The sequence below is a fragment of the Ictalurus punctatus genome, chromosome 17 (genome assembly GCF_001660625.3).
Source record: "Ictalurus punctatus breed USDA103 chromosome 17, Coco_2.0, whole genome shotgun sequence".
NCBI lineage: Eukaryota > Metazoa > Chordata > Actinopteri > Siluriformes > Ictaluridae > Ictalurus > Ictalurus punctatus.
This window is the reverse complement of record NC_030432.2, coordinates 5,261,795-5,289,789: the sequence shown is the minus strand read 5'-3', so window position 1 is coordinate 5,289,789 and position 27,995 is coordinate 5,261,795. Positions and strand designations below refer to the sequence as shown.

Sequence of the window (27,995 nt, the reverse complement as noted above, 5' to 3'; positions counted from 1 at the left end):
CAATATATGGACTCAACCGTTTCATATTGGGCTGCATCACACCACCCCATCATTGATTATTTTCCTGTAACATCATGCCCCAGGTGTTTTATTCCTTATTCATTCGTCATGAACTTGGTAGCTTTCGTTAAATTGAATAAACAAGCTGTATGTTAATGTTAGTTAAAGTGTACTGGCTTAACACACTGATAATCGAGTCAATATTGATGAAGGCAAAGTAAGCTGAGATTCATATTAAATGATAAGTACATTAAAATCCTACTAAAATCCTGTGAATACCTTTAGTGCTTTCCTCCACCTTTATCCTGAGGGCGGAGGTGGCGAGAGACTCGGCAGACGATGACAGAATAGCAGCACAGAATGTAAAGTCTGGGGAATATAGACTGACTCCCTCATATAGCGGGCAAACAATAGAAGTGCACCTAAATGCGAGGCGGCACAGCTGTCATGGTGAATAGAGGTGGACAAGTGAATTGAGCCACGGAACCGGACCTATAAACAAGTTGAATGACAGAGAGTGAGTGGGAGGGGTGAGAAAAGACAGATCTGCCACTCACCCCCCAACTAAAAAAAAAAAATCTCGTTTCATGTAGCTCTCAGGTCTCACACAGCATCACAGACGGAGCATGTTCCACATGAGGCATATCAGAGCTAAGATGAGCAGCGCTAATTATTAGGCTGCTAAAGCTAACATTAGCATGCTGATACAGAGATCTGTACACAGGGGTGTGATAAAGCCTGCAGCTGTCCTTTCCTGTGAGCCAGAGAACATGCAACTCAGTGTATATGCACGCAAGTGTGTGTGTGCGCGCGCATGTGTGTGTGTGTGAGAGAAAGAGAGAGAGACAAATCCTCACAATTGTTCAGATAATATTATAATATCGCATGTAAAGCACCTGCCATATTTTGAAAACAGGTGTATTCATGTGGTTAAATACATTCCAACACAGTCACATAATTACTCATTTTGGAGATATCAGTTAACAAAATCTAAGACTGACAGCAAAACGTTTTTTTTTTTTTTAGAAAAAACAAAAGCTCCATATATATATATAATATTTACTTTTGTAAAGTCACAGTATCACATACTTTTTGAACAGCACTTTACAAAACATCACCTGCATCTTCCTGTAAAGAAAGACGAGTGGCACTGAGTAGAAACAGGACACATGAACGTCTTTATCGGTAATCCTCATGAAGATCTGAATGTCTGGGTTAACGGAACCCGTGTGTAACGTGTCGCCTCTCTGCCCGTCCAGGAGTGCACTCACGCTCACTCCTGTTAAACTTTGTTAATGTACCCTTCTTTGATGAGGAAGTCGTATATTTTGCGCGTCTTGTTCACGTCGATCTTGATGAGTGAGCGAGCCTGTGCCAGTCGGAGGCCACCCTGCCGCTGGCACTCGTTCAGCAGGGCCTGTTTGTACTCGAGGTACGCGCCGGGCACCAGGCGCACCACCTGGCACAGCTAAGGGGCAGGAAAAAAAAAAAAAGGGATCAGATTCATTTTATTGTTATTCACTTAATAATGCAGCATTGGGACAAAGACGATGCAGTTGAGTTCAAAAGTTTAGTCAGAGAATGAAAACTATGAAGTCAAGAAAAGAATCAACAGGATGGATGACATGGTGCTGTGATGTGGCCCGACATGAAGAGGTTGATTATTTGCCAATAACAGTATGCCCTGAAGTGTTTTAATCTTCTTATACCACAGCAATTTGCCTACGATGACTTTAAGGTTTCTATCAGCTCTTTAAAATGTAGCTCGTCATGATCCAAAAACCCCCCCAAAACAAACGTATGAAGTCCTCGGTCCTGAAGAATTTCCTGTGGTAGGAAACACCGGACACTCCTTACAAAGATGTAAATAAACATCTTCTTACAGAAAACGTCACCCCAGCATTAATTATTTTCCTTTGTAAAATGATAGCTCGTTTCTTAATCCGTTTATTATTAGTCTTAGATTACGTGGAGGAGCATCCGCCATAATCGTTGTTATCGTAGAAACTACTATACTATAGCGGTGTAGAAATATAACCCTGTGATGAATCTTGCAGCGAGAATTACTGTCAGGGCTGCTGATAGAGGCGTTTAATCAACACCTTCTGACCAATCAGATTTGAGAATTCAACAGTGCTGTGGTATAAGGAAATGGATTTTACGCAAACGAGAAATTGTGTGTGTTCGTTTCTATGGATGTTCCTTCACTTGTTCTTCAGTAAATTGGTAAGTAGTGTTAATAATGGAAGAAAAACATATCATGTATATACATCAGTTTAAAAGTGTGCAACATTTCTGATTGTGATTATAAACAGTCTAATAAATTGTATGCTCAGTGTTTGCCGTCATAATGGCCTCCATCTTCTCTCAGGTCTGCTTTTGGATCCTCTGACTTGTAATATATGCATTTTCCCAAAATCTCTGTAACTAACTTTGTTCTTAACATAACAGTTATATGCCAGTGATAAACTGCTCACGTTCAATCAGATCTGGAACGTGGGCAAAGGTTTGTGCGCCCTTGATCATCATTAAATGGGCCATTCAACCATTCAATCCAATAACCATGGGGGTGTAAACTTTTGCAGTCAACTGCATATGAAAGAAAGGGTGCTATACCTCTTTTTCCCGTTCATTGAGCTTTTCTGTACCTGGCAACCCTGTTAAGTTCAGAGGGGGTGCGCTTCTTCTGCCTGCGGATTCCAAAGAAAGTAAACGGTTACAAGCAGCCACAAAATAATAGTTTCTGGAGGCACTGTATATTCAATATTATATTACAATATTATAATGGAGAAGAGTAGAGATATTTTTAATAGTATCTGATGCATGCAGTAAACATAAGGAAATATACCATGTTATATAGATTATTAATTATGATTTAAATTTCTACATTTAAATTACTGGGCTGCAGGATATATAACTTAGCTTGGTAATTAATGTGATGTGCAAATACAGCAACAACACAGATGTTCAAGAGTGAATGAGCGAGAAAAAGTAAGAGAAAGAAGAAGCAGACGGGCGTGTGGCGCGTGTCTTTGAGGAGTATATTAACGGCAGATTACATTAGCGCATCTCAGCCTGAGGCTACGTACTGAGGGATCGAGGAAGACAGGGTGTTGAGTGTGTAGCAGCTCACCTGAGGTAGTGATGGTAGTGATGATGGGAGTAATGCCAGCGTCACTGTGAGAGAAAAACACGAGTCAACAGCATGCGCACACACGCACACACACGCACGCAGGCACACGCAGGCTGAGAGCCACAGCACACACACAATCTGAATCATCACTGCATAATTTCTTGCTTTGTGCAGAATGCTTCAGTTGGGTTTGGACAGCCGCTTATGCACTTTGTTCCAACTAATATTCTAACACAAGCCAAAGGCAAGCTGTTTGAGACAAAAAAAAAAAAGAATCTCAAACTGCATCAATAACAGGGAGTAATAGTAGAGCAGATGATAAAGTATTAGACACATGATGGGGTATGTCACACGATACACTATATCAATAATATTATACTTGGTCATTTTTTTTTTTGGATGAAAATGATCCAATATTACATATCTGTGATTGGAAAAAGTATGTGAACCTCTAAGATTTGCAGTTCATTTGAAGGTGAAATTAGAGTCATGTGTTTCCTGTCAATGGGATGACAATCAGGTGTGAGTGAGTGAGTGCCCTGTTTTATTTAAAGAACAGGGATCTATCAAAGTCTGATCTTCTCAACGCATGTGTGTGGAAGTGTATCATGGTGTGAACAAAGGAGATTTCTGAGGACCTTAGAAAAAGAGTTGTTGAAGTTCATCAGGCTGGAAAAGGTTACAAAACCATCTCTAAAGAGTTTGGACTCCACCAATCCACAGTCAGACAGATTGTGTACAAGCGGAGGAAATTCAAGACCAGTGTTTACCCTCCACAGGAGTGGAGACCAACAAAGATCACTTCAAAAGCAAGACGTGCAACAGTCCACGAGGTCACAAAGGAACCCAGAGAAACTTCTAAGCAACTAAGCAAAAAGGCCTCTCACATTGGCTAATGTTAATATTCCTGAGTCTACCATCAGGAGAACACTGAACAACAATGGTGTGCATGGCAGAGTTGCAAGGAGAAAGCCACTGCTCTCCAAAAAGAACATTGCTGCTCTTCTGCAGTTTGCTAAAGATCACGTGGACCAGCCAGAAGACTATTGGAAAACTGTTTTGTGGATGGATGAGACCAAAATAGATCTTTTTGGTTTAAATGAGAAGGATTATGTTTGGAGAAAGGAAAACACTGCATTCCAGCATATGATCCTTCTCCCATCTGTGAAACATGCTGGTGGTAGTATTGTGGTTTGGGTCTGTTTTACTGCATCTGGACCAGGACGACTCGCCATCATTGATGGAACGATGTAATTCAAATCGTTCTACCAAAGAATGTTTAAAGAAGTTAAATGTTTTGGAATGGCCAAGTCAAAGTCCTGACCTTAATCCAATAGAAATGTTGTGGAAGGACCTGAAGCAAGCAGTTCATGTGAGGAAACACACCAACATCCCAGAGCTGCAGCTGTTCTGTACTGAGGAACGGGATAAAATTCCTCCAAGCCGATGTGCAGGACTGATTTAATTGCAGTTACTGCTGCACGAGGGGGTCACACCAGACACTGAAAGCAAAGGTTCACATACTTTTTCCACTCACATATCTGTAACATTGGATCATTTTCCTCAATAAATAAATGACCAAGTATAATATTTTTGTCAGGACAGAAGTGCATTAATGTGGAGAAGAGCTGCACAGAAAGTGAAAGGATTCAGATCTCACATGGCAGCCTGTTTGTGGAGCCACTGCTGGCAGGCGCGACTGTCATGAATGTACTGAAGAACCTCACACAGCATGTTCCTCTTATTCCGCTCATCTTCTCGCGCTTGCTTCACCTGCTCGTACACCTTAGCTCCTGAATCAGAGAACGCATGTCTCAATGACAAAGAAACACGTGCGAGATTCAAATCAGACCCATGCGCTAAATCTTGAGTTTGACCTGGGCTTTAGATAATCATTTAAAGTAATGCATGTTGATATACTGCATCTGTGTTCGCTGTACTTAAAGAGGAAAAACAAGGAAAAACTATTTAGTTCATATTATTATAAATTATTATATATTACCTGAACACAAAATAACCTCAAATGACATTCATCAAAACCAATTTTAACATTTAGAATTAATAACCATAATAAGGATTTAACTAAAATAAATACTACAAGTTCATCTACTCTCTGCTATGTGACAATCGCTGCTAAAAAAAAAAAAAAGCCAATTGAAATTGAATTGAAGTAAAGTGCATCTGAGTGTTTGTGTCATAAATCTCCACTTCATCCCTTGCGCCTGGATTAGATTAATGCTGTGCGTAGAGAGAGGAACAGGAGGAGTATGGCATTTTGATGACGTCAAGGCAGCGGGCTGTGTGTTTCAGTGAGTAATGTCAGGAGAGAAGTTCATCTTACCACAGAAAGACTGGATCCCTTCTTTTCTGTACTCCTGCAGCCTGCGAATCTCCCTCCTCAATTCAAACTCCACTGAGAGGCAGGGATTTACAAAAACACAATACAGGAAAGAGGATTTCATTTCCAGGATTTGTTAATAGATTCAGTAGTAAGTGAACTTTAAATGTTCCATCAGATGAGTAATCTGTTTATGGCTTACGGCTCTGCGCAGACAGATCGCCCCGTCCTCTGTTTATTTCTTTCTAACTGAATAATTAAAATAAATGAATCTTAATTTATGGGTTTGTGTTGGCTCGCTTTCTTTCTTTCTTTCTTTTTTTTAAAAATATTATTTAATTAATACCAATAATATAAAACGACTGGTTTTCATAAAATATCCCTGACTTAGTGAACTAGAATGAGGATGTGTTTTTGACAGAGACCCCAAAGTCGCTCTGGATAAGTGTGTCTGCTAAATGCTATAAACGTAATAAAAATAAGCAGTTTAAACTTGACTGGATATTCCAGATATGAAAGTGCAGTAATCCATGCAAATGTTATGATATGAAGTTGATCAAGTCGAGGTTTACATTAGTTACACACAGTCAAGTAGAGCCGAATACAATTTTCTCCCCCTTGAATTTATGGGATTTTCAGGAATACCAAAGTTCTTATGTAAATGCTCGTACGAATGATTTACTAACAAATCCGTTCGTATTCAGCTTGAAAAATGAGGGCGATTGTCTGCAGTGATTTTTCCCCCCACCAGTAAGTCAGGTATGGCACGGTACACTATCAAACCTGCTACTTCCATTTCAAAGTGGCTCATACTACCATGCAGACTGTTCTGAATCACCGTTATTCCCAGATCACTGCATACTACAACACTAAATAGTATGTCTAAATAGATCCCAGAGTGTCTTATGGCCGCCTTTACTCTTCTACACCTCTATACGGCAATGAATTTCAATCCCACTATCTGGTGTCACTCAAAACAAGATGAGTTCACGTTTTGAGTCCGGTTTCTTCCTCATGTTTTGTCAAGGAGTTTTTCCCTCGCCACTGTCGCCTCTGGCTTGCTCATTAGGGATCTAAATCTACATCCGTATTCCTGTAAAGCTGATTTATGACAGCGTTTACTGTTAAAAATGCTAAAATTTGCACTGGAATTAAACAAGTAGGCCACAATTCTGTGCTTTTTTTTTTTTTTTTAGAATGACAGTATATGATTTGGGATGCAGACTGATCTAGACACGGTAAATCTTCAATAATACTATCTAATAACATTTCCATAGAGTAAAAAGGAAACCCCTGGAAGTTCGTTTTTTAATCTGTACAACCAAATTCTAAGTAAAAGGTGAACCAGACCTTCCAGTTCCTTCATGGTCACCACTGTTGCTAGTGTTTACATTTAATAGTAGGGTCACGTGGTAAATGTCATCACATCACAACCTCCAAACAAACCGTCCTACTTTTCACAGGTACAATTAGCCGATAGGAAACAAAAACAAAAAACACAAAACAAAATAATTGAAAACAATACAATACTCACAAGCATGGCTTTCAATGAATTTATCATGCTCTAGTGGCCCCACAACCCTGGCGAAACGCCTCATGGCATCATACAGATCCTGTACGACCTTAGGGTAACGCCTTTCCAGTACTGTCAAGACACACACACGCAAAAACAGTCACACACACAAACATGTTTGTCTTGCTATCCTTAAATAATAATAATAATGATAATAATAATAATAATAATAATAATAATAATAATGTCCACATGGACCAGCCAAATTTCCCCATAAGGACAAAACTGACAGTTGGTCAGTTAAATAAACACCAGCACCCCCCTCCCCCCCCCAAACAAACAAACAAACCAAAAACAGTAACTGAATGCACACAGAGGAAATACAGACATGAGCATTTTTGGCACTTCTTTGTTTTGTTTTGTTTTTTACACTAATTACACTAACTCACTCTGCCGTTTCCCTGATTGGTCCTTGTTCAGCACTCAGCTCTTGAGAGTCTACCTCCACTAGATTTGCACATTTCTCACAAAGCCTTGGCCACTGTATGCTTTACTCTGCGCAAACATACACACGCACAATCTCAGCCAGTCTCCATGACAACTGGTCTGCAGCTCCACGGCAACTATTGGCAGTCTTTTGTCTTGAGAGAGCAGGAGATAAGGAAGGTGGCACAGGGCTGATAAACAAACAGAAAAGGCAACCTTGGTAGCTTTAGCAAACATTACAGGGTTTTGAGCAAAAACAGAACTGAAGGAAAAAAATAAACAATGAACAGCTGAGGAGGATAAAAATTTGAGGAGCAGCAATCACTGTGACAGGAGAGGGGGATTTCAATTTAGTGAAAGCACTGGCCCTACCCTCGCTGAGAGGTCAGATCAATAGGAGCTTGTGAAGCTGGCGTATCTTTTATCATTAGAGACCGGGTGTTCATTTCATGCTGGACTATTCATAGCAGAGCAGTAACAGGCGTTAAATGCTGCTCTGGCACTGGTCCAGTTGAACTATTCAGAGCCTTTGTCGAAAAACGCTCGCACCCAGAGCTTATATTACGAGGTGCAAGGGATTTATTTGGTATGAGCAGGCAGTTCTCCAAGTGTGGCTGCTACTTTGGTAATCACAATTTGATTGGTACTGGTAAACATCTCAAATAGCAACAGAACAAGATTGTTTGTGCAAACCTGTACCAACATTATACCATGTACAAGTAATTCTTTATCTTTCAAATGACCTGGATGACCAGCAGCTTTCGTAGACAACTAATAAATATGGTATGCCACCGTACATCACTTAGACATTCACCTGCTCAGTTATGCCGTTATCCAATCAGCCAATCGTGTGGCAGCAGCACGATGCATAAAATCATGCAGATACAGGGCAAGAGCTTCAGTTGATGTTCACAATCACATCAATACGTGTGATCTGAGTGACTTTAATCATGGCATGGTTACTGGTTCCAGATGGGCTTGCTCGAGTATTTCAGAATCGCTGATCGTCTGATATTTTCACACACAACAGTCTCTAGGAGTTTACAAAGAATGGTGCAAAAAACAAAAAACATCAGCGTGCAGAGGGTCTGCAGGCTGAAACACCTTGTTGATGAGAGAGATCAGAGGTGAATGACTAGACTGGTCTGAGCTAACAGGAAGTGTGTAGTAACTCAAATTATCACTCCGTACAACCGTGGTGAGCAGAAAAGCATCTCAGAACACACAACGCATCAAACCGTGAGACGGATGGGCTACAACAGCAGAAGAGCACATCAGTTTCCACTCCTAGCCCATTCGCCTCACGTTTTGTTTTATTTGTGCATGCTGAGATGTTTTTCTGCTCACCATGGTTCTAAAGAGTGATTATTTGAGTTACTATATCCTTCCTGGCAGCTTGAACCAATGTGGTCATTTTCCTCTGATCTCTATAAACACGGCGTTTCCACCCTCAGTACTGTCGCTCACTCACACGCGGACCCCCCAATACCCTTCTGTGTAAACTGTTGTGTGTTAAATTCCCAGGAGATCAGCAGTTTCTGAAATACTCAAACCAGCATATCTGGTACCAGCAACCATGCCACGATCAAAGTCACAGGGAGTACACTCACCCCTCCCCATTCTGATGTTTGATATGAACATTAACTGACACTCTTGACCTGTATCTGCATGATTTTATGCATTGTGCTGCTTCCACATGATTGAATGATTGGATAGCCGCATAAATGATCAGGTGTACAGGTGTTCCTATTAAAGTGTATGATGAGAGAAATTTAAAGTCACCATGGTAATTGTGTTGAATTTGGTTTGCGTGTTAGAAAGCCCTTACTCTGAAACTTGCGCAAGTTTATGAGTCCGTGGTCCCGAATGATCCTGAAAGAGAGAACAAAACATTTTTAAGCTGTTAACACACACTGTGCAGTCGATAGACACCTAAACAATTGAGCTAAAGTTGTGGACAGACATGAATGCATACTCGGTTAGTTTTACAGCCAGGTGTAATGATAACAAATAAATAAATATCAAAATAAATGTGATATTCTAGTTGAATTTAACAGCTAGAACGTACATTGGGAATTGGCCCAGTCTGCTGTATGGAGCTCTTTGGTGTGACTTAATGATCGAGGTTCTATTCTTGGGACTAACATTACCATAAACCAGAAATGTGATCCGAGATGAGCACCCCTACTGCGATGTTCTGTATGAGTGTCAGGTTTAGGATCTCTTGTTGAGACCAACATTACCATAAACCTGATTCGGACTGGTTCTTAGAAACACGATCCTCATTACAACGGTATAAAAGGCACAGCAGGAGGGTCAGAGAATTGAACAGGATCCTTCAAACTACAGTCAATAAACACGGCCTACTTCGTTTAAGATAGCCATGGCTCATTAAAAGCTTGTTACAACAAGATCCCTGTGCAGCCATGTTTGATACGAGTCAAACATGAATGCTGTTTCGACATTATCCCCACTTCCTTAACCAAAAATTGTGCCAAAGATTATTTCAGCATTCTTCACACATATACTTTATGGCGAAAAGTTTGTAGACACCTGACCATCACACCCATATGTGGTTCTTCCTCAAACTGTTGTCATGACGTTGGAAGAACTCAATCGAACAGGACGTCTTTATATGCTGTACAAGTACAATTTCCCTTACTGGAACTAAGGGGCTTGAACATGTTCCAGCATGTCAATGCCCCTGTGCACAAAGTGTTTTCCCATGAGGACATGGTTTGCCAAGGCTGGAGTGGAAGAACTCGAGTGGCCTGCACTGAACAGCCTGCCCTCCTCACTCAACATCAGTGTCTGACCTCACTAATGCTTTCATGGCTGAATGACCACAAATCCCCACAGCCATGCTCCAAAATCTAGTGGAAAGCCTTCCCATAAGAGTGGAGGTTATTATAACAGCAAAGGGGCGGGGACTAAATATGGAACGAGATGTTCAAAACGCACATATGGGTGTAATGGTCAGGTGTCCACAAACATTTGGCCATATAGTGTATATTTAAATAAGCTATCATAACCAACCCACTTGTGTACGATATACAACTCCAACATCTAGGAAGGTAAGAAACACTCTACAGTGCAGGTCACAGAGTTCAGCAAATGCACCTCATTTAATCCGCCTAATTACAAAGTCCTTCATGTGCTGAATTTGGTGTTGGGGAAAACACAGGACATGAATCTGACACACTAGTTATTTTCAGGCCAGCATCTGAGCGGCGTTTAAACGTACCTTTTCCTTCGCTGTCTCTCTTTTAATCTTGAGTGGTATATGTCCACAACTGCAATTTTAAGAGCTAGAAGAGCAAAATATAATATCAATGTTAATGCGCATAACAGCCACAAGCCAAGCAATGACAACAAAATGATGATAGTCAACTTGCAGTGTGTGAAATTCCTTGAAGCGTGTTAGTGTTCTAACTGAACTGGCCAAACGAGTATTTTCAAATTATGAAAATTTTTCTGATGGGCAAAAATATTTCATAATTACTGGCATTATCAGACGTAAACCTGATATGGAAAGTCTTTGGCTCAGAACTCCATCGTGTTGGATATGAAACAAAAACATTATGCAACCTTTAATACCAATGTATTTACATTACACATAGTCCACCCATATCAAATTTCTCAAGCTTGCAGAGGTCTGTTTGTTTGTTGTGGATTTCTTTATTGTTACGTGCTGAAGATTTGCTGAAGCAAACAGAAAAGAATGACATAACTTTAGACTGTTGACATGTTATGTTGACGTAGAGATCGAATACAATTACGGTATCATGCAGTCACTAACAGATTTCTCGAGACAAAAATAGCAACCATCAAGAATTTTTCAATTTCCATAGGTCACTGAGATCCAGTTTCATGCACAGGCTTGAGGCACGTTTTCAATTCTTTGTCAGATGCCCAGATGCTTGAGTTTCCTGGTTACTCTCGTCCGCTTTGCTTGTATCTTTCTCATTTGTAAGTCGCTTTGGATAAAAGCGTCTGCTAAGTGAATAAATGTAATGTAATGTCCTGCAATCATGTTAGCAGGGTTGCAATTGTACTAGATACCTGAGATTTAAAGGTGAGTTTTGGTGTCTTGCATAACTTTTGCGAAACACTCTTAACATTTACTATTTCTCTGGGTTTGGAATATTTACAACATTACTTATAGCAATTATAAACCTGCAATTTTAGCCGTATTATATCTGTATTAGTAACAGAGGTTTTATTTGGCTTTTTTCATGAAAGGTGTACATGAATCTGGGCTGTATGTTCTTACCATGAAGAATATCGGAGTCGTCATCAACAAAATCGATATCTTTCAAATCCCACTCTGCATAATTATCAAATTCCTAACAGACCAAATAAAAGAGAGAGAGAGAAACTATTATTTCCAACATTTCTTACTAAATATATTACAGAAAATTATAGTGTACATTTCTATAAGGAACCTACAGTATATTCAATTACATCTGAAACATTACATGAACATTACATTTGTTTGTCATGTAGGACTGAAATAAGTGTGAAATTATTCTTGGTTGATGTTTTGCACAAATCAAACTTAAAAAGTTTACTTAATTTCCCATGAAGACATCAATATTCATAAAACATAAACTTCAGTGACCATGTCTGTGCCACTATTCATACTCTTGTGTTACTATGGAAATGCACAAGATTAGTTAATCATCAAGAAGCGTGACTCCTTGTATAAAAGCAGAACTTCTGGCAGTCTGGTGTTTTGGATCAGGTATGTCTTTACATCATGCCAAAGAGGAGGGATATCGGCCATGACCAGAAGCAATTGTTGCTGATAATCATTCTGGGAAGGGTTATAAAGCCATCTCCAAGCTATTTGAAATCTACAGTGAGAAGGACTGGAGAACCTTCAAGATAGTTGCCACTCTTCCCAGGAGTGGGCGTCCCAGCAAATTCAGTCCAAGGTCAGTCTGTTTAATGCTCAGAGATATAAAGAAAAACCCAAGAGCTACATCATGTGACCTACAGGCATCTGTAAACATATTAGATATTTATGTTCATGACAGCACGATCAGAAAAAGACTGAACAAGTATGGCTTTCATGGAAGGGTGGCTAGGGAAAAGACCCTTCTCTCCAAAAAGAAAGGTTTGCAAAACTGCATCTGAAGAAACCACAAATGTTCTGGAACAATATCCTTTGGACCGATCAAGGTGAAGATGTTTGGTCATCGTGCACAAATCTATGTTCGGCAAAAACCAAACACCTTATACCAACCGTCAAGCATGGTGTTGGGTGGGTGATGATTTGGGCTTGTTCTGCAGCCACAGGATCTGGGAAACTTGCAGTCATTGAGACAACGATGAATTCCACTTTAAACCAGAATATTCTTGAGACAAATGGCCATTTGTCCAGCAGCTTAAGCTGGGCCCAAATTGGCTCATGCTACAGCACGATGATCCCGAGCACACCAGCAAATCGACATCTCAGTGGTAAAAGAAGAAAATCATGAAGGTGTTGGAATGGGCATGTCAAAGTCCAGACCTCAACTCCATTGAGATGCTGTGGTGGGATCTTAAGAGAGCTGTGCATAAACAAATGCCCTCAAACATCAAAGAACTGAAGCAATGATGCAAAGAAGAGTGGCCTAACATTTCTCCAAAACAATGTGAGAGACTGATAAACTCATACAGAAATCATCTACTTCAAGTTATTGTTGCTAAAGGTGGTTTTACATGTTACTGTAATTTATTTTTTCCGACCTGGTTTCCAAAACTACATATTGAAATCTGTTGTATTTTTTTCTTGTCATCTGACATTTGTTTGTTTATAGAAGTTGGTAAGGGCCACACAATTGTTATTTAGACCCTAATACATAAAAACATAGAATTGTACCCCCCCCGTAATATGACTGTATATTTGGATCATTGGCCAAAATGATTTATGTATTCCAGTATATAGAAAACACACAGCACTGACCTCCATGAAATCTGCACGAGCTGGCATGTAACCAGCCATGTCTCTGGAAAGCTGAGAGTCAAACGAAGGTCTAGGAGGATCATCAGTGGCTGTGGGAAAAAAACTTTGGTTAAGATTATAAAACACCAACGGCACTATCTTCAGATCATGAATGCACTGAAGGCGTTTCGGTTTTCCAGTTCTATTTTTGCATTACTCTGTGGTATGTGTCTTTATTATGCTCAATTTACTTAATTTCACTTGTTTCCAACATACATGCGAATGGGAGGAAGGACTTGTGGAAACAACAGTTAAACAATAAAACATGCAACCATTCAAGCTCTTCCAGAACTCTTTGCAAAGCAGGCAATCATTTTCTGTCTGGCAGTCATTTTCTACCACGTAAACTATTTCAAAGATGACACTGCGGCAGGTCTCTTACGTTTAAATGGGATGGCTGTATCGGGAGAGCGAGCCTCCTCCCTTTGCCTCAGACTGAGCAGAGTTGACGAGAAAAGCGGGTTGTTGATAAAGTTCTTCATGTAGTGCCCTTCACATTCCTCCTTGGTCTTGGTGCGCATTTGGTAAGCCACATCCTGCCTATTTAGACATCCGAATTAAGAGAAATACAGCAAATCATATTTAGGTGTGGGAGGAAATGAAGGGAGTAGGTTTTAAGATGGATATTAATATGATTTCAGTTTCCAACTGTATTTATTAAAGAGAATGTAACTGAAAGTGAGCATGACTTCGATATTATGGTTCATAATATGTATGATTAAATCAAAGCTTTGGGAAACACATTGTGGGATGACCACTGACCAACAGTTGGTTTCGTTTTTAAAAGCATTCAAACAGAACTGAAAAGACAAAAATCCAGCAAGGTTTTGTTTAAAGATCCAGATGTATGGGACTCTCTTATCTTATAGTTGGACTAGCAAAGGAGTGTATGAATTTCCAACTGTTATCAATGTAAATGTATTAACTTCAATAAAGTATTACTTAAAAAAAATTAAATGTGATAAATCAAAGCTACTGTAAAATAGGTCATGTGAACATAAAAAAAAAAGTATTAGATGAGTTGATGACACGCAAAGAGGTTTGGAAAAAGTCCCACGCGAAGAGGTTTGGCGCGCCTTGCACCAGTCAGGTGTGCCAGCCAAATATGTCAGAGCAGTTAAAGACATGTACGCTGACAGTAAGACCAAAGTCAAAAGCGCTGTGGGAACCACAGACAGCTTTGATGTTAAGGTTGGACTCCACCAGGGGTCAGCCTTAAGTCATTTCTGTTTATCACCCTCATGGACAGGCTGACAGATGGACTCCGGGAAGAGCCACCATGGACGATGATGTATGCCGATGACATCGTATCATGCACGGAGAGCAAACGCCAAGCTGAAACAGCACTGGAAAGCTGGAGAGCCGCGCTCGAGAAGGGGGGACTGAAAATTAACAGCAAGAAGACCAAATACATGTGCATTGGTGATCTTGAAAACCATGACTCATTGAAGTTCAATGATGGAGAAGAAATTGAACAAGCAGATAACTTCTGCTACCTTGGATCCATTGTGGAGAAAAATGGAACGACCCGACAAGCGGTCAACCACAGGATCCAAGCAGATTGGGCTGGCTGGAGAAGAACTAGTGGAGTCATGCGCGACGAAAGAGTGTCGGCTAAAATGAAAGGAACCATCTACAACAAAGTGGTACGACCAGCGATGCTGTATGGTCTGGAAACAGTGGCTACCACAAAAAGACTTTCTGCTGCTCTGGAAGTAGCAGAGATGCGAATGCTCAGATTTTCATTAGGCCACACTAGGCTAGACAAAATCCAAAATGAGCAAATCAGGAAAACGGCCCAAGTCGCGCGCTTCATGGACAAAGCATGAGAAGAGCGACTGAGATGGTTTGGGCACATAAATAGAAGAGGGGTAGAGCATGTCACACGAAGAATGCTCGGAATGAAAACCCCAGGAAAACGGAAGCGGGGAAGACCGCTACAGAACTACATGGCTCAAATAAGCATCGACTTAAAAGAGGCCAGGGTGTCGCTGGAAGACACCCACGACAGAGACATATGGAGAAAATTGATTCACTGTGGCAACCCCTGAACTAGGGAAAAGCCGAAATGAAAAGAGAGAAAAGAGAGATGAGTTGATGACAACAGACTTTTTCTTTTTAAAATGCATAAGATAATTCAAATCTAGTACGTGTCATACACTATATGTACCCATTTAATCCTTTCCAGTCCTTTTATATATTGGTATATACTGTATTTATGCATATTATATATTCAGGGTATTAACTTAAATTCAAATCATTTAATAACAAGCTACAGTGAATTAATCTCACTGAATTCCTCTTTAAATCTACCAGAAGAAATTGATATAAAAACATTTTTTAACTTTTAACCCTTATACATTGGCCATGTACATAAATGTTTTAAAGTAGCAGTTATAAAAACCAGTAATTGACATCACTGTACTAGGGCCACAGGCAGCTGGAAATAAGCTTTCTAATTATGGACTCTCAGTTACATCATGTGCAATAGCAAAAAGTTACTGTAAAGCTGCTTTGTGATAATGTGTATTGTTAAAACACTGTAGAAATAAAATTGAATTAAACTGAAAAAGTCAGAGTCTATATGACTAAAGGTATTATTATTATTATTATTATTATTATATTACTGGCCAAGACATGACAACATGTCTCATTATAATCAATCTTTAGTACTTACAACCTTGGCTTGTGCAATCAAACACAATGTGTAAATGATACTAACCAATTCCCAAAGCCACAGTCCATTACTGCCTCTAGAAGAGCCATCTCCTCTTGGGCTGTCCAACCAGGCTCCAGTATAGGAAAATCTGATGTCTAGAAGAAATTTAAAAAACCCCAGAAACATAAGCTAGGTTCACGAGCAATGTTCAATAAATTGTTAGATACAAACTGAGTCATGCTGTTTCATATAACACTAAATTCAACACCTGAGTGCTCTCACTCAAAAACAAGGACACCATTGCTGCAGTGAAGAAACAGCTACAGGGAATTATTAGTAAAAACAAATCCATAATGATTACCTTAATCTCTTAATTTGTTGCTGTGCTACTCTGTATCGTTGAGTTTTATCAAAAATTATAAAATAGTCTACAATCGCAGCTTTATAGCATGTCAAAATGAATCAGGGTAAAAAATTAAGCATAATACACATAGCAATGAACTACACTTTATTTTTATTACATCTACAAATATTACTGAAGTGTACTGCAGTTACTTCTTGGATTACACTCTCTCTCCCACTGCTTCTCAATTCGTTTACTTATACTATGCACTACATGTACACACTTTTTTTGTGGAGAAAATGTACATACTTTTGAGTGTGTAGCAAAAGTCCTGGAACATACTAACACGTCATGCACACACATCAACTCCTCGCTGCATTTCAGATTTTCTTCATTCGTTATTCCTTAAATAATTTATACGATAGAATTTCATTTACCGTTCCCTCGATTTATTTTTCCACATTTCATTTACACCTCTCTAAAATGCGTCCTTGAATTCGGCAAAACTCCTCCTCCTCCTCCGCGCAAGGAATTGTGGGGAATATCAGCTGCAAAAGTGGCCATGGAGCCACACTTCGAAAATAGTAGACCATCTGGGTGCCTTTGGGACACTCGTTTCAAACTACTGTGATTTGGGACGCGCTAATTCTAATATTGGATATGGTTTAGGACAGACAGCAGGTGAACTGAGACACAGGGTCTCTCTCTTTCTATCTACCTAACCGTAGCAGGTGGGGTCATGGTTTAATGTGGGTCACTTGGATGGTTGGAAAATGAGTTACGGGGTAACGAGTAATGTGGCACACCCGAGCCCAGTTTCCCCACATATAATCTCTACCGTTCCAAGGAAACTACCACGAATAAAAAAAAGCTCAAGAGAACACAGGATAGAGCCAAATGACACTTTCAATTACTGATAAACTCCTTAGATTAGTTCCTTACTTTTCTCTTACATATTTCAATAGATCTTTTTTCTTACCATGATCTCATATTTGTGGTCACTCTGGTGCTTTTTATACTCATAGCCCCTAGTGAAGCACTGAAACAACAAAAAACAACAAGATAAGCTGTACATTATGCAGGTGAAACAAAAGTGCATGAAGATGACTTGAGTGTAAGGTGCTGGGTCACCTGGAGGCAGAGCACGAAGGGTGAGGGTCCACACTCAGCACACTTTACATATGGCTCCACCAAGTATGATGAACAACCCCGACAAGGAGGCTTGTCAAAAGGATCATCTACCAGGAAAAAAAGACATTAAGTAATGTAAAAATATTTGTTTACAGTCCTCATTGCCTTGTGTTCAGGAAGCTCTTAGCATTGAGGATGTTATGCTATACTATTTAAGCAAAACCCAAATTTGCTCAGGAAATAGGACTATGTATAAGTCTCTTCATAGATGTACAGTTACTGACTGTAGCCCATCTGTTGTATGCATGAACCCATCCATCCATCCATTTTCTGTGCCACTTATCCTTCACAGGGTCGTGGGGAGCCTGGAGCCTATCACAGGGGACACAGGGACAAGGCACCCTGGACAGGGTGCCAAACCATCGCTGGGCACAATCGCACACGCATTCATACACTACAGACAATTTAGAGATGCCAATCAGCCTACAACACATGTCTTTAGACTGGGGTAGGAAACCAGAGAACCCGGAAGGAAGCCCCGGAAGCACGTGGAGAGCACGCGCATGCAGGGAGGAGGCGGGAATCGAACCCACATGCCTGGAGGTGCGAGGCAAACGTGCTGACCACTACACCACAGTGGCTTCACTCCTTCACCTGTTATACTCGTACCTGCATCGGTGTCAATGCTTCCCCGCTGAAACGATATCTGGTCCATGGTGGTCCTACAGTGGTTTACGTCCATTGTTAGACAGGGTAGAAGGGACTGACACATTCATCATGGCAACATTCTCATGTATTTCAGAACCAAGTGAAATGAAGTAGATTGAGCCACAATCTATAATTGTACACCTATAAACTGACCTACATGACAATAGCTAAGGTTCCTGATAAAACAGGGTAGAATACCCATTACGGGTGTTCACTTTTATCTGCGACGATGTTTACATGCACATCGAGTTCTGTTTAAGATCTACATTCAGGCTGCAGACGTATTCTGAATATGATGTTTATATGCATACAAGCATCAGAATATTCCACATGGTTGTTGCAAGTATCAAGATCTACACATGCGCATTTCCTTCCCTGATGGTTTTTTCCCCCTGGGAGATTCAAGATGCTGCCGTGCTACCCACAATTCCTTGCGGACTGAGCGTGCACATACATCTACCTTTCAGCGGATTTTCTGAATAAGGCGTTTACACGTGACAAATTTCCTAATTAAAAACAGGCGTATTCCAGGAGGTCAGAATATTGTCTTTACATGATTCAGTACTAATCCAAATATCACTAATCTCCAATTAATATCAGAATACTGATGCGCATGTAAACATAGACAGTGACGGTAAAAATAGTTACTCTTATAGTTAATCTCAAGTAGGTCTTTGGTATTAGGAAGAGTCGGTTTTTCGACGGTTCCTTTCCTCAATGCCTCTTTTCCTCCCCAGGATGCTGCTGCCATTTCATAATTCTGCAGCTTGTTTTATGTTTGTTTGTTTGTTTTTTATCCAAATGATAGCATCAGTGTAAACAAAACAAGCAATTTGAACAAAGGGTATCCTGAAGTCACTCAGCTGGGGTCTGAGGTCCTGAAGGAACCACGTCTGAAAGCTCAATGGTAAAAACTGAGCTCCCACCAAACACGCTGAGGTCATTAGCAGCTAGCTCACGAGTGTGGTGCGTTAATAAATGTGCAACATAACAATGTAAACACAGAACAAGTCAACACGAGTCATTTAACTGAACAGTGAAGTGGTATAACAGTGAAGTGGTGTAGCGGTTATCCATATGGGTCATAAAGTTAAACCACCCTCATTTAATACCCCATGTAGTGCACTTCTGTTTCCAGTAGGGGGCAATTTGGAGAATAAATTTCAGGGATCACGTTAACTGCTGCTTTAACTAAAGCACCCGGTGGTAACTGTTAGCTAGCGCGCTACCGTACATGTGCGATTAGGTTAGCTAGCAATTCATTTATATTTACTTACTTCCAAAAGATGTTAGGCGATCCATATTTTGTTGCCAGTGGAAATGCTTAGTTTACGGATGTTAATTCAGCGGGTAACTCCTTTGTTTTGGTTTATACTCGCTGCATTAGCTGGCAGCTAAGCTAAGCGCTACATCTGTTCCTCTTAGTTACAAGTACGGTAAATGTAAAGTAAAACAGCAAAACCATGTGTACATTCTACAGTCATTTATTTATTAACCCCTAAAGCATTAAAGACATGCACAGACTCCAGCCACTGACATCCACGTGACTGACGAGCAAAGGAAACCCTTTAATGTATAAAACTGTGATGCAGAAAAGCAACAGCGCCCCTGGTGGCTCCTGCTACAGCTACAAGGACAACTGGAAATGGCGGATAAACAACGGAGCTTTGAGGCGTTAGGATGAGTGCGCTGAATTTAATGGTTAGTCAGATGTGATTAATGATTAATCCCCGTGCTCATGCCTGTGAGTGAATTTTCAGACACTTTTATTTCTGTTTATTTTATATGAATGCTACAATCTACACACATAACCCTGCTGAAAAAACAAACTATAGAACCCATCAAAGAAATACGAATGGTTTCCACTACAAATACCATTACAAACCATCAGCTAACCATTAAAACCATTACTATAAATGATCCTTAATGGTGTCAACTAGACATACCATGCCATCAACAGAAGGCAACATATTAAAAGTAGACACCCACAGGGAGGGACCATGACAGTTTCCATTAAAAGCAATACAATTCCCATTATAACCATTAAAACCATTACAAAGTCTATGCTTGTTTTATTTATTTATTTTCAGCAGGGAATATATTTTGTCTTAGGAATCTGAACAAAATAGTATGCATTCCAATTAAATCAGAAACAAAGATATGTTTAAAAAATATTTTAAAATGTATTCGGACACCACAAATTGCCAACATCGGTACTTTGCTGAAAAGCTGTTGTTCGCGATTACAGCTCAGAGACAACTATGGTAGAGAAGTACTTCACTTTTTGCAGCATTGTGCTCCGTTTTTTCCCCTTCCTCTTGTCAAATCCTCTTCAGTTCCCCAGGTTAAGAGGGTCCAACTGATGGACTCGTAATTTTAAAACTTATAAAAATGTAAAAAATTTTGGAATTCAAGTCAGGAGATTGGCTAGACCAGTGGTTTTCAAAGTGGGGGCCGCCAGGGGGCCTCAACAATTTGGTGTGAAAAATAAATTCTCACTCTCAGACAACTACACACACACACACACACACACACACACACACACACACACACACACACAATCAATTCCTAATGAAATGTGATGTAAGATGTAATTATTAATAATAAAAAAAAGGGGGGATATATTCAGAAGTCTGTATTTTTAATGTGTTTTAAAGACATCTTGCAAAAGGGGGGCCTCAGTCAAATGTTAATGCCATTTGGGGGACCTTTCTCTGGAAAAGTTTGGGAACCCCTGGGCTAGACCATTGTAAGGCCTTCGTAAGTTAGTTTGGTTGTATGTTCTGGGATGTCTTGTTGAAATGTTCATCTTGTCCCTAGGTTCAGTTTCATGGCTGATGAGATCGAATTCTCCTCCAATATGTCTTGGTAAATTGTTCTGTTCATGTTTCCTTCGATGGCGTGTAATGAACACAATAACATCATCATGCTCCCATCTCTGTACTTCACTGTGGTTATGGTGTTCTGGGGATCATATGCACAACTCTTCTTTCTCCAAACATGACAAGATAAATTATTGCCAAAAAGTTCTTTTAGTTTTGTCTGACCAGATTATATTGTTCCAATATTTGTTCTAATGCATGTGTGAACATTTTAGATGTGCAGCTCTTTGCTTATTTTTTTTAGTAGAAAAGATTTGCATGGGAATCACAACTAATTATCCCAGGACATGTGCATCATGCAACATGAATAAAACCTGTTTGTCTTTATAGATAAAAAAAAGAGAAAAAGTTAACATTTAGGTAGTTTCCCACACCACCCATAGCCATGGCTAGAGGTGAGCCACCGAAAAGGAACATCCATAAATCACTCACAAATTAGTTTTACCGTTCTTGACCTTTCCCAGGAAATCACAAGATGCAACTACAAGACTTCAACTACTATGGTTATGGCTAATGGGTGAGTTTCAGTATTCTTTTTAACACATCCTTGTCATCTTTTTCTCAGTGTTTCCCCTTGGGGGAATCCTTTCTTTTGTTTTATTCAGTCCTTGTTGTCAAGTGCTGTTGTTTTATTTGCTTAGGTAACAGATGTCAGCAATACAGATTGCAAATACAGCAATGTCGCTAGCAAATGCACTATTGAAATCTATGGAGCACTTGAACATAAACTTGAAATGAACAAGTATGCAAAGAAATGACAATAAGAATGTTATAGGAATGACTGACTCTGACAGTTTAATAGAAACTGTTGACTCTGTATCTTGAGAAATGAGAATTTTGGTTACCTTGGTTTTTTTTAAGTGAAGTTTCTAGAATGATCTCCTTTCTGTTGCATGTTCATTACACTAGCCTTGTTTAATACTTGCTCAGCAAATGGAATCTTGTGTGTGATTGAAAAGGTACATTTAGCACAGTTATTCTCATCCACCAAACACAAACATTTGAGTTAAATGGATGGCGTTGCCAGAGACATGGTTAAGAGTATTGAGCACCCTGGACCACACTATGAAGGGCAGTACTGGTTTCTTCTGCTGGAGTACAGGTATATTCTGGTAGATGAGAACCTACACCAGTCTTTTTCAAGTCAATTTTGTTTGCAGTTTGTTGCGTCATCTGATCTCTATTTTGTGCAGTTTACATACATAAAAAAGACACAGAAGAAATGCACATAAACGACTCTGGACTATAAAGTTTGGACTATAAAGGAACAGCATAGTCTACACTATAGAAAAAGCTAGTTAAAGTATTAATGCATTATACAAGTGCATTAAGTGCATTTTCCATATTTCGTCAATATTGCCGTTGCTTTCTACGGGATTTTTTCCCTCCTCTTTTCCCCCCTTTTTTCATCCTTGTTCTTGGATTCTTGTCCCATTCTTCCTCCTCCGGCAGTACAAGACTCTCTATCTGCTGAGGCTTGTAGTTTCCCATTCCACCCATAGCCATGGTTAGTGGAAAGCCACCTACAAGAAGAGGCGTAAATCAATCACAAATTAGTTTTACCGTTCTTGACCTTTCCCAGGAAATCACAAGATGCAACTACAAGACTTCAGCGACTACGATTATGGATAATGGGTGAGTTTCAGTATTCTTTTTAACACACCCTTGTCATCTTTTTCTCAGTGTTTCCCCTTGGGGGAATCCTTGCTTTCGTTTTGTTCAGTCCTTGTTGTCAAGTGTGGTTGTTTTATTTGCTTAGGTAACAGCTAACCTATTGCTAGCAAGCTAGGCTAGACATGTAGCTAGCAAATACACTATTGAAATTTATGGAGCACTTGGGCATAAAGTTTGTTAGCTGACCCCTTGGAGGCTTGGGGGATAAACCTCATAAGCAGTATTTACCCTGGCGCTGTGATCTGACGCAAACTCTTATTCACAACAGCATATTTAATCATGTAGATAAATGCTATAAATGTTGCCATCAACATCTTTACAGTAGGGCTGCCATTACTGTAGTTGGTTAGCAGAACAATATGATAAATTTGAAAGTACTTTTATAGAATCATAGAAAGACAAGGGAATTGCATAAATTAAAAATCCACTTTCCATTGCACTGCAAGTGGCCCCTTAATAATAATAATAATAATAATAATAATAATAATAATAATAATAATAATAAGTGTGACATAATAATGTGCACTAACAAGTTATATGAAAGGGTTGACAAGGATGTATAAAAAATATCTATGAATACAGGAAATGTCCTACCATCAGTAAAGGTTAGTTGATTGCGACTGTAGTGAGCATCAGTGTCCTCGGGCCAGACAGGACGTGGTCTGGCATTAGGTTGTCTACGGTCATCAGCACTTGACATGTCCTGCATTTGATGTCTTGATTCAGCTGTATGAAGTGATTCAAAGATGTCTTGAAAAATAAACATTGTGAAATTGAGATTTATGCACGGTGTTGGACATAAAATAAAATTCACAGAAGAACCTGATATATAAAGCACTTATATAAAGTATACTTACGGGTATCCTCAACTTCAGCACCAGAGCTTTCATTGCCGTAGACAGTGGGCCTTAGAATGAAAAACAGTTTAAACTCTACAGTGTACAGTATTAATTGTAAGCACAAGCACTATAGCAACTAGGTGCAGTTTATTTCAACAGGTCACCCACGATAGCTGACTTACATGTGCTGCCTACTATGGACGGTGAGAAATGGGGTACACCGATACAGAGGAATGGACTCATCTCCATAAATCACCTCAGCTTTGAACCCAAAGGGGTCATCCATACATTGTACAGGAATCTGAAAGAGAAAGCACACAAAAGACACTGGGATTTCTGTACAGTTGATTTATTACTTAACATCTGCCTTTCTTTAATGGTATAACATTTAACGTGATGGACCTTTTTTTTGTGCAAAATAAATGATTGGAATAAATGGGTGAATGGGTGCCGAAGACTTTTCGACAGTAATGCTAATACACATGCTATTTTTAGCTATTTACAGAGAGAGACAAACACAACAATTAAATATTTCAGACTCTAATAGTTGCTCAGTGAGTTATAGATTTATATTGTAGTTCTGCAATCTGAATTAGTAACGTTTTCATATGGTTATATTAAAATGAAATGACTTTCTCTGTATGGTTTTAGACATGTTTCATGACCTATGATTAGTACACGTAATATATGCAAGGAATAAAACATGATGGTTTGGTGTGATGTGTTACCACCCTGAAGTTGATTATTTTCCAAAGTCCCAAACTGATTTATTCCTTTTACCACAGCACTTTGACAATACTGACATTAAATGATGCCTTGTAGCCAGAACACCAAGCAATTTTGAGAATTTTAACAGTACTGTGATCATAAGCCATTATGCAAACTGTGATTTACTGTGATTAACCCAAGAATGTGCAATTCCCTGGTATCCTGACTGGTGTTACATTAAGTTACATGATTGCAGAGATCTAAAACTAATCTGAAAATATAGTGTGATGGTATGTTTACTTCTCATTAGTTTGTTCCATAATGTGGAGGTGAGGGATGTGTAATTTATATACATTACGTGGAAAATTAACCGGAATTAGATCCTGAGGCGAAAAAAACATCTTGGTATTCAAAGATAAAATAAGACCTTTTAACATGTAAAGTGAACACTACAGTAAAGCAAGAGGAAGTTTCATATTCAAAATAATTTGGTCAGTACACAGAAAACCACAACAGACACACACCCACACGTGTGGGTCTGTGCGTGTGTGACTAAGATGGTAAAAAATTTCGAAAGTCTGTGCTCATCTATTTCGCTAAAATTTTTTGCAAGATTGTGTCATAACTGTCCTATATTTTTGCAAACACAGTGAATTGAATCAGTGCTAATCCTTAAAATATCATACCTTCTCATTTGTGGAAAAAAATCCCGATACACATGTGGACGCCATATTGAGTTTAGTTGTATCTTCCTGGTACGTGAGCAGGAAATACGTAATACGCATCATTGTGAGTGTGTGTTTTGAGTATTACTCATTATAGCCCCATGATGACCTGTTGTGTTCCCTCAAAGTGTACGAACTGTGAAGTAATCATTCCTGAAGTTATTAATAGTAAACTTAACTACATAGGGAACATTGTAAACAATCGGCAGTACAGCGGATACTTCCGGTCGTATTGTCTCGGTCACACAGCGTTCACAATAACAGACAGCTCAGATGTTGAAAAGAGGTGTCCATTGATTAAATTCCACTGCAAGAGTGGCAGCATTGCCTTACAAAATAAATTGCTCATATACTGTACATCCCTCCATCCATCCATCCGTTTTCCATACTGCTTATCCTACACAGGGTTACAGGGAGCCTGGAGCCTATCCAAGGGAACTCGGGCTACCAACCCATCACAGGGCACAATCACACACACACACACACACACATTCATGCACTACAGACAATTTAGAAATACCAATCAACCTACAACTGATGTCTTTGGACTGGGGGAGGAAACTGGAGGAAACCCCCGAAGCATGTTGAGAACATGTAAACTCCGCACACACAGGGCAGAGTCAGGATTCGAACCCCCAACTCTGGAGGGGTACCCACTAAGCCACCATGCCCCCTCACATACTCTACAGTACTATTCAAAAGTCTTAGGCACCCTAAACTTGTTAATACTCATTTTGTCTTAGATGTCTAAGTCATTTTCTGACTTCTGTGTTATCTAGCTCATCGTCTAGATTCACATCAAGATTCTTTGCTGTGTTTACCAGACGGACTATAAGGGCATCAGTGGTGATTGAGTGGTACAGTATAGAGGAGTTATACATTACAATAGTAAGCAGACCAAATGATTCATCCTGGAAGCTACTACTTCAGAAAAGTGGATGGAGAAAAACTCTGATCTGAAACCTCTGTGATCATTGAATCTATGGCAGTTTCACTTTCAATTGGGCCGTGAGGAGAACAAACATCTCACAATTCGAAGTTAAAATAAGACCTTTAACATGCAAAGTGAATGCTACTGTAAACCAAATGGAACAAATCGAGTTTTATATTCAAAATAGTGTGGACAGTACACACAAAAACACAACACACACACACCCCCACACGTGTGGGTGTGTGCGTGTGCGTGTGTGACTAAGATGGTTAAATACTTTGAATGTCTGTGCTCATCTGTTTCACCAACAAGTTTTGCAGGAGTGTGTCATAACTGTCCTATCTTTTTGCACACACTGTGAATTGAATCAGCGCTAATCCTTAAAATATCATACCTTCTCATTAGTGGAAAGAAGTCCCGATACACGTGTGGACGCCATATTGAGTTTGGCTGTATCTTCCTGGTACATAAGCAGGAAATACGTCATTTGCATCACTGTAGATTTGCGTTTCGCGTATTACTCATTATAGCCACATGATGACGTGTTGTGTTCCCTCACAGTGTATGAACTGTGAAGTAATCATTCCTGAAGTTATTAATTAAAAGATTTTTTATGCTTACCTCTTTTGTATGTGATTATCCTGGCTTACCAACAGTGGCACACCACCATACAGTAGGAGTCCCTCAGGCTATTTTTGGTTAGATGTGTACCAACACATATTCAACAGTAACAACGCATCTCAGTTGTGAGATGTCTTTTCAAATATATGGTTTTAGTATTTGTGGTAACATTCCGTCACAGGAGATTTCAACACAAATGAATCTAGGAGCAACTTACAAACAGTGAAACAGCTGCAAGTGCAACAATACATAGACCTTGGAGAATTTGTATGGGATTCTAATGTGATAGCATACAAAATAGTAAGAGCTTGTATAAGTAAAAGAGCAGTCTAATCTGTAACTAAAAGGGTCTATTTAAAAACATGAGGATTTAAGTAAGTGAACAAACAATAAATAGGTAAAAGAGTTCAGAAAATAAAGTAATAAATAATAGAAAGAACATTTCATATAAAAAGTGCAGAGAAAAATGAGTCTTATTCTAGATATTGTCAGAAGAGTTGAGTCTTTAGAACATTGCAGACATGATGGAGAAACACTGGAGTGTGCAGAGAGGAAGGTGAAGCTCATTCCACTGATATACAGCCAGGACACTAAAGTAGTGACAACTCGCCTTATGAGCATGCTCATATCTCAGAGAAGGACATGACAGGCATCCTGAAATCAAAGAGCTGAGCTGGCACATATTTTCTGATGTGTGTGAAACAGAGGCCATTGATTATGAAGTGCAGAGCACTTACAGGCCTGAAATATGAGACTATGATTCCAGCCACAAGATGGCGCTAGTGGTGTGATCTCACTAGGAGAGTCGCAAGAATTTATCACAAAGTGTGATTGGTCTTCTTTTCCTAATTATGAATGGTATTGTTTCAGGAAATTTGACTCTACCTTCTAACTAACAAAATAGCATTACTTTACATAGCAGTTGATAAAATCTATTAAAACTAGAGATGCACCGATACTAAAGTTCTCAGCTGATACCAATAACCGATTATTCAGAGTGATATCGGCCGATAACCGATTATTCAGAGTGATATCGGCCGATACTGATAACGATACCGATAGTTCTGCCTTTTATTCCTTCTTTTAAATTAATAATAATTAATTCCACAATTTTGAAGGAAATGCAAATAAAAACTTTATTCTCTCCATGTGAACAAGTTGTTTCACAGTAACTGGTCTCAAACACAAAACACATTACTCTAATTAACATTAACACATGAACTCAATTCTGAAGATTAAAGTAGGATTATTAATTTATTGAATGTTATTAATTCATATTAACATGGACTGAATTCTACAAAACCTCCTGTTAGTC

The 27,995-nt window shown here is 39.4% G+C and overlaps 2 protein-coding genes across 5 annotated transcripts; both read right to left on the bottom strand.

The window, feature by feature from the left end:
* Window positions 1-859: 859 nt before the first annotated feature.
* On the bottom strand, window positions 860-19,838 carry tada2a (transcriptional adaptor 2A). Of its 2 annotated transcripts, none has more exons than XM_017491565.3 (15): window positions 19,578-19,838; window positions 17,593-17,699; window positions 17,441-17,500; window positions 16,182-16,273; window positions 13,842-13,999; window positions 13,421-13,509; window positions 11,744-11,816; window positions 10,715-10,778; window positions 9,299-9,342; window positions 7,006-7,116; window positions 5,475-5,546; window positions 4,794-4,926; window positions 3,134-3,177; window positions 2,617-2,690; window positions 860-1,468 (listed from the first exon to the last, which is right to left on the bottom strand). In XM_017491565.3, exons 1-15 carry the CDS (start codon window positions 19,600-19,602, stop codon window positions 1,283-1,285), a joined length of 1,332 nt encoding a protein of 443 aa, XP_017347054.1. In that variant the 5' UTR covers window positions 19,603-19,838; the 3' UTR covers window positions 860-1,282. The 2 variants fall into 2 exon arrangements, with proteins under 2 accessions (XP_017347054.1, XP_053543343.1); XM_053687368.1 differs by lacking the exon at window positions 19,578-19,838 and adding an exon at window positions 18,262-18,349.
* Window positions 19,839-20,876: 1,038 nt separating this feature from the next.
* On the bottom strand, window positions 20,877-26,561 carry LOC108278302 (uncharacterized). 3 transcript variants are annotated; one of them, XM_017491568.3, is made up of 5 exons: window positions 25,090-26,447; window positions 23,878-23,996; window positions 23,714-23,763; window positions 23,451-23,582; window positions 20,877-22,705 (listed from the first exon to the last, which is right to left on the bottom strand). In XM_017491568.3, the coding sequence occupies exons 1-5, from the start codon at window positions 25,189-25,191 to the stop codon at window positions 22,533-22,535; spliced, it is 576 nt and encodes a 191-aa protein (XP_017347057.1). In that variant the 5' UTR covers window positions 25,192-26,447; the 3' UTR covers window positions 20,877-22,532. The 3 variants fall into 3 exon arrangements, with proteins under 3 accessions (XP_017347057.1, XP_017347058.2, XP_017347055.1); XM_017491569.3 differs by lacking the exon at window positions 25,090-26,447 and adding an exon at window positions 26,454-26,561 and having other exon boundaries at window positions 20,881-22,705; window positions 23,451-23,606; XM_017491566.3 differs by having other exon boundaries at window positions 20,881-22,705; window positions 23,451-23,606.
* Window positions 26,562-27,995: the final 1,434 nt, after the last annotated feature.